At 35.9% G+C, this 8039-nt stretch overlaps 1 protein-coding gene across 1 annotated transcript in view; it reads left to right on the plus strand.

Moving 5' to 3' along the window:
* Window positions 1–282: 282 nt before the first annotated feature.
* Window positions 283–8039, plus strand: part of ohgt (E3 ubiquitin ligase component cereblon) — a 48713-nt gene continuing 40956 nt past the window's right edge. The window contains exons 1-2 of the mRNA XM_018519245.1: window positions 283–574; window positions 700–1044. Coding sequence (XP_018374747.1) covers window positions 458–574; window positions 700–1044 — 462 coding nt within the window. The 5' untranslated portion in view covers window positions 283–457. The remainder of the gene's footprint in view (window positions 575–699; window positions 1045–8039) is intronic.

Raw genomic sequence — 8039 nt, forward strand, 5'->3', positions numbered from 1 at the left:
AATAAAGAAAATACAACCTTTAATGGCTTTAATCTTGACAAATGTTATCCAGGACATGATCCTGAACAGTATTCAAGAGGTCTTAATCGTCGGTCGGACACCTTGCGTAATGCTAATGCCGGCGGTACTGTAACTTTCAATCCTCATAACATTTCAAGTCTTGCAACTCGAAAAGTACGTAATGAAAAATAACCTTATTACAATATTTTAAAAAGCTCTTGACGTCAGCTATTAGATTCTGTCATCAAAAATAGGGTGTTCTTTTAAAAAATAACGATGTAACCTTGATCTGATCTTGGTGGCGTCACTCAAGGTCAAATCAATCTTACCTTCTTATATTCCCCTCCGAACTATACAACTGTTGTTTGAAACATTTTTCCGAATCTACCATAGTTTTCGAGAAATCTTAATGCATTTAAAATGGGACACCCCGTATATTTAATATATTATCAAATATATGATAAAGAGTAATATATTCTTAGACCTGTCAAGCAATAGGCTAGAGCCCAATATGGACGACGTACCAGTGCCCTCAGAGAATACATTTGATGTAACATTACCAGCAGCGCATTCTGTAAGTCTATATTTTCTGGAATTCTAAAGATAAATAACATTTAGTATACACTATTGGTCATGTTTATTTGTAACACAAGTAACTTAAAACTCTATAAAATATGTAATGAAATTATTTCTGTATAGTATTTAGGACAAAATTTAGAGGAACTGAGAGGAAGAACTATATTGGATGATGGTATTTATATAAATCTACCATTATTAGTGAAGCAGTCTGTATTATTCCCTGGACAAACATTACCAATGACAGTCTTTGGCACACAGACTATAGAGATGTTACAAACTTGTATACAAAACGATCGTACTTTTGGTGTTGTGTGTTATGGTAATCCTGATATGGAGCGAATAGGAACAACTGCTGAAATCTACGAATACACAGACGGAGGTATATGGTTGGATCATGGTCGACGAGAGTTTCGTTTAAAAGCTAAAGGCAGACAACGTTTTAAAATATTACGTATTATTACACAGGTTGGTTCTTATATTTAATATATACAAATTATGTTTACAACAGTTATTCGATTGATTGTATGGAGTTATTCGGAAAGTTTGAAGCGTTTTTGAATAAATGGCAATTAAGTATAATTGGGTCATGTAAAAACTATAATGGGTATGATTTATATATAATCTAAAAAACACGAAATTTATGGTATGTTTTTAATGAAAAATGTTAGTTACATTTAGATTTTAGTGAAATTTTGTTTTAGTTTAAAATTTTTCTATCTAAAATAAATGCAAAAATAGCAATTTTTATAAAAAAAGTTAAAAACAAATAACAACAACGCTTATGAAAGTCATCGCAAAAAGTAATGCGCTGACAAAAATCAACAAAACATACTGATTTTAATAATATTTCAATACAATATGAACGTTTTGGTCAAATCTACGCTGTAGATTTGAGTCATCTTCAACATAATTTTACAGTTAAAGAATAAAAAATTCACAGGATAGCGGCATTTACATCACCAAATTTGATGTCGCATCACTTCCCTCAAGGGAGAGATAAATAACAATCCATATCTCATCACAGTTTCAAGACTGTATGGAAATTATATATATCTACAATTGTAATATAAATTTTACATGTTTTATAATGATTACAAAACGAAAATTTTCTTTCCATTCAGTGTGCCATAAACTCATTTATGACGACAAAATGTTCCAAATAGTAACACTTTTGGATCATAAACAATTAAATAAATTGACTGAATGAAAAATGAAATGAAAAATGAAATAAAAAAATTAAACATATTGAAGAATGTTGTAATTAATAAAATAGGTTGGTAAACTCATCAGAGATCTTAAGTTTAAAACAGTCAAAAATAAAGTGGCAACATGTACGTATAATAACTCAGATAGTCAAATGCGTCGAAGATGCCGTCATGTTGCTGTCAACCGTTGCTGCAATAGATGTCGATGAACAAGTAGCTTTCTCATTATGTGTGTAATATTACCCTCATATGAATTTTAAATTTAATGATTGCAAGTTGATAGCATTTTGTTGATGACACCACTTTCTTATGCACAACGAATACATGTACATGTGATGGCAACTATTTTCATAGCTTTGCTGTTCACGTTTGATAGCATGTTGACGGCATCTTGATGGCAACATGAGAGCAACTTATCGTCACGATGTGGTATCTGTGAAAAACAGCATATTGACAACAACATGATGGCAATATTTGCAAAAATATGAATGCTGTGCATTTGATGAAAATGTGTAAACGTATATTCCTGTTGAAAAAAAACATATTATTTATTTACATAAAAGTCAATATGTTTTAAAATAAAAACTGTATTTAATCTTATACAAGCTTATATATGGGACGTTCCACGTCAACTGGATCACTTCCCTATCCAAAATTTGACGCAACGTAAAAAAACGTGCGAGGACTCAAATTACTCGTATTTATTAATACTTTTGTATGAAAAGTATTTTATTGCAAAAAACAACATGGCGGCACTAATATGGCGTTCGTAAGCAGGAAAATCGACAAAATTCACTGTCTCATTTTCGATTAAAGAGTTTAAATGTTTTGTAAAACATTTTTTTTACATAAAAACAATGTAGTATCCTCAGAAATGAATCACCGTATTCAGTTTCCGAAGAGAAACAGGATGGCGAATCCAAAAGAGGGGAATTAATCGGAAAATTGACCGAAAACCGGCACCAAAAAACTTCAAAAAACACAATTCTGAGATAAATGTGGGAACATTGCAAAGATACTTCTCGGAATGTTTCTCAAACTTTTACTAATATAGCTATCTTTTTCATCCCCCGCCATGATTCTGACAAAGATAATATTAAGCATAGGGGAATCTCAAGAAAGATCACAGAAAGCATGTGGAAGAAAACAAGAGTAGCCTTGAAAAAGGCCGATGGAAACAAATTACTGAAATGGACTATTGGAAAAGCGACCAAAATAGTCCTGCGAGTAACCGATGGAAATGCTCACCAACTATTCTGAAAAGGACTGATGCAAATACTAACCAACTTTCCTCAAGATTTTAATTCTCTCAAAATTGTCCCTTTCTTGTCAAATTTTTCAGTTTGTAGATGATACGGATTTTATGTCAATCAAGAAGATGAACAGACGTTTCCGTGAATCATTGATAATCTTACATAACTTATACTGAGATATTTAAATAATTTCGTTTACCATAATGACAACTCTGTGTAGAGTTTGCTTCTAAAAATAACAGTGCATCATGGAAAATTTATCAGTCTCCAACAATTTTTTCCTTAATCGTACATGACTCCTCTATTTTAAATGTGTTTTTTGAAGTTTTTTGGTATCGGTTTTCGGTCAGTTTTCTGATTAATTCCCCTCTTTTGGATTCGCCATTCTGTTTCTCTCCGGAAACTGAATATGGTGATTTATTTCTGAGGATACTACATTGTTTTTATATAAAAAAAATGTTTTACGAAACATTTAAACTCTTTAATAAAAAATGAGACAGTGAATTTTGTCGATTTTCCTGCTTACGAATGCCATATTGATGCCACCATGTTGTTTTTTTGCAATAAAACACCTTTCATAATAAATACGAGTAATTTGAGCTCTCGCACATTTTTTTTACGTTGCATCAAATTTTGGACAGGGAAGTGATTTGATTGACGTGGAACATCCCATATATAAGATTATATGCAGTTTTTGTCCTACAACAAATGGATTTTTATATGTTAATAAATGAGATCTATTCAACAAATTATACTGCGTGATTTGTACAAAACTTGCAGATTTAAACAAATTTGGAGCATATTAAAAGATGATTTCATTCGTAACAGACTAGTAGTAGTAGGATTTCACGTTGGAAGCAGCTGTCAGGATAGTAAAGCAGAGCGAGCAGATCAAGCGACAATTGTCAATCTTACTCAACGATATGAAATCAGACATAGACCGTGTCCATACACGCAAGCAAAAAAAGCACGCAAGCGAAATAGCGGAGAGAAGAAGTGAGAGAAATCAAGACTATATAAGTAATAAAGGTAAAATAGAGAAGGGATTAACTTTGATCTGTCGAAAGTGTGGAGGTAGACCGCATTTTACAAAGAAATGTCCCACAAGTAAGGTTGCGTGTCACTCATGTCAAAAGATAGGACACTACACAAAAGTATGCCGAAATAGACAGTCGGTAACTAACGCAGCAGTACGTGCGATAGAGGCACCCAAAGCGACCGAAGATACGTTTATAAGTATCATAGAGGAAAGCTCAAGCGTTGAATCAATCTCAGAATTTGATAAAAAAATTGGATAAAGGTAGATGGACGGTAACAGTCATCATCGGCAATATTCGACTTTTGGGAAAAGTCGACACTGGAGCAGATATTACTTGCATTCCAAATAATATATATAATAAGCATTTTGCAGAAATTCGTTTGCGGTCGCCGGGTCATCAGTTGTTCAGCGCGGATTAGCAAGTTATGAACTGTTTAGGATCTTTTCAACAGAAAATACACTGTAGAGGTAAGACAAAGAAGACTGAAATCTACGTAGTCGGACGATTGGATCGAATACTACTTGACGGGATTACATGCAAGAGGCTCGGAATAATTACACGTCTCAATTAAATTAGAAGAACATCCTAAATCATCATTTAATCCTAAAGCGATATATGCGCGAGTATTTAAAGGTCTATGGAAAGTCGAGAAATTTCATACAAACAAAGTTAAAGGAAGAAACGATACCTTATGCTCTTACTACGTCAAGAAGAAATTCCCTTTCCACTTCTTAAAGAGATTAAAACTAATTTAGAAGAAATGAAACGATTAAACATTCATCGAAAGAATAGCTTAACTTATTGATTGGTGTTTCGGATTAGTTTTAGTCTTAAAACCATACGGGAAAATACGAATTTGCATTGATTACGTCCATCTAAACAAATATATGAAACGAAAAAATCGTCCTATGCCGGTTAACATCCTGGAATAGTTGAGCGACGCACGCTATTTTTTCTAAAATAGATGCTAACCATGGATTTTGGCAATGTATATTGGATGAAGAATCGCAACTTTTAACAATGTTTAAAACACTTTTCGGTCGTTTTAAATTCAAGAAATTTTCTTTTGGCATAAGCGCAGCACCCGAGGAGAGAAGAATAATTCAAATATTGGACGGAATCGAAGGCGTCTTAGTAAATATGAACGATATCCTCGTTTATGGCAGACCGATAGAAGAGCATAGCAAAAGGATCCACAAAGTCTTTAAGCGGTTAACGGAGACCAAGGTAACATTAAATGGAGATAAATGTGTCTTCGGAGTAGACGCACGAGTTAAGTTTCTAGGGCACATTTTAGATCATAAAGGAATTCATATCAACGATAAAAGGATAAAGGCCATTACTATGGAGGCGCCACAGAATTTCAAAACTTAGAAGCCTCATGGGCTCGATCAATTGTTTGTCCAAGTTCATAGAAACTCGCCAGGAAGGCAAAATCACTGAACATAATGAGCCCAAAAATGCATTTGTATGGGACACGGCACAACAACAAGCATTTCAAAAGTTGAAGATAGCATTATCGAGTACTTCAGTACTCGCATGTCATTTCATCCATAGAGACAGTGATAGCCGCGGACACTTCAGCATCCGCGGCTGTCATTATCTCTCTTGATACGCATATCCCAACGGCGTCGGCGCTCAAACAAAAACAGGAAAGCGGTGAATATCGTCCGATTGCATATGCTTCGAGAACGTTAACAGCAACCCAAAGCAACTGGGCTCAAATCGAAAAAGAAGGCTACGTATTGCAATGGGCGTGTGACAAATTTAAAAATTACATCGCCGGATTGGAGGTTATATTAGAAATAGATAACAAACTTTAAATCTCAATATTTACTACAAAATATTTTTGATGATCTGCTTCCTAAATTTCAAAGAATGAGACTACGTTTAGGAATATCATATTAAACACATTTCAGGCAAGGAGGTGTGGACTCCAGATATACTGTCAAGAAGACTACTTAGCAATGGGGAAGAAAAGATTTCGAAAAGGAGATAGCAGCATACATAGCTAGAACAGTTACTTCTGATCTTCCAACTACAGATCAATGTATACAACAAATTCGAGAAACCCAATCTCGGGATTTAATTTTTCAACGCTTGAAAGAATATACCTCCTGAGGATGATCCACGAAGAACTAATTGGATGGGGAGCTACTAAAATATTATCAATATCGAAACAAATTAGCACAAGAAGATCTTCTGATGAAATGTTCAAGAATAGTCATACCGAAGATACTCTGGAAAGAAATTTTGGAAAAACTCCATAAGAGTCACTTAGGAATAACAAAATGTCATAGACGAGCCCAACAATCCGTTTGGTGGCCAGAACTGTCTACGCAGATGGAGCAATTAATAAGAAAATGCAGACTATCGAAGAGACTATCGATGCGCAATCGTAAACCTCTTATGCCAACTGAATTCTCAATAAGAGCGTGGCAAAGAGTCGGAATGGACTTATTCCATTTAAATCGTCGATGGTACTTAATAGTTGTAGACTATTACTCAAAATATCCCGAAATTGCACTTCTAAATGATCTATGGGAAAAAATTATTAAGCATTTAAAGTCGATCTTCTTTAGATATGGAATTCCCGAAATAGTGAGGAGCAATAATGGATCACAGTTCGGATCCATCGTAACTGCGAAATTCACAAAATTTGCAGTTGAATGGGGCTTTATACACATTACATCTAGTCCTCGCTTTCCCCAAAGTAACGGGATGATGGAAGTGAGCGGTCAAATAATTAAAAGATGTCTAAAGAAAAACGAGGATCCATATGAGGTATTGATGAATTACAGAAATGTTCCACTGGCAAACGGATATTCTTCTGCAGAACTTCTTATGGGCAAAAGGATTGAGATGAAGATACTATTGCATCAAATAAATTGCTTCTAGAAATCCCAGATCAGTCAGCTTTGAGGAATTGGGAAGCTGGATATTGAAGCCGCCAAAAACGGAACTTTAATAAACGCGGCTTTTGAAAACTATCTCCGAAGAAGTCAAAGTCTGGATAATAAATTTACGATGTTATGGAAGGATCGTTACTAAAGCAAATATTCCGCGTATTCATAATTAGTTGAGATGAAAAAACGGACCGTGCGACGCAATTCCCATACAGCACATTAACATTGAATCAATATCTTAGAAACGTTGATTTGCAACATTGCGAACACTGCAGATAGCGCGAATGGCGCACAAGAGGGCGCCAACAAGAAAGGATCATCTAGGTTCTAAGACAGGCAGAGATGTAACGTAACAATACAGACACCTACTATCAAAATTCTAGGATAAGTAGAGTGACTTTGAGGACCTTGAATAACTTTAAATGTCCTTGGTTTTCATACTATCAATAAAAAAAAGTTTTTTTTAATGGGAAGGTATTTTTTGCTTGTTTTATCAATGGTGCTCAATGAGCTGAATAATTTTGCATTAGAGTATCTTTTCGAAAATTCAACTATTGTCGGGATATAAACCAAAGTCAGACTGGAAGTTTGGAACAAATTTTTTATTATTGCAATAAGTAGGGTAGCTAGGCCGATTCTAACCCGGGAGTTCCGAGGGGAATGAGGGGCGGAGGGTACCCGCGGCGAGGGTGATGTCATAAATGGTGACGTCACAGGGGTGGGAGGGGTAACGTCACAGGGCGAGGGGGATGACGTCACAGGAGCGGGAGGGGGATGACATCATAAATAGTGACGTCACAGGGGTGGGAGGGGTGACGTCACAGGGTGAGGGGCTGACATCACAGGGGAGGGAGGGGATGACGTCACAGGGTTTGGGATGGTGTCACAGGGGAGGAGGAGGGGGTGACATCATAGGAGGTAATGTCACGGGGTGAGGGATGATTTCAGGGGTGTGTGCGAGGATAACGTCGCGGGAAATTCGCGCGGGGAGAGGAGACAATTTATGGGCCCCGCGGAGGCGTGGTATACCGTCATCGCGGCGCGTTATCGGATAAC

This window comes from Trachymyrmex cornetzi, unplaced genomic scaffold (assembly GCF_001594075.2).
Source record: "Trachymyrmex cornetzi isolate Tcor2-1 unplaced genomic scaffold, Tcor1.1 scaffold829, whole genome shotgun sequence".
Classification (NCBI taxonomy): Eukaryota; Metazoa; Arthropoda; class Insecta; order Hymenoptera; family Formicidae; genus Trachymyrmex; species Trachymyrmex cornetzi.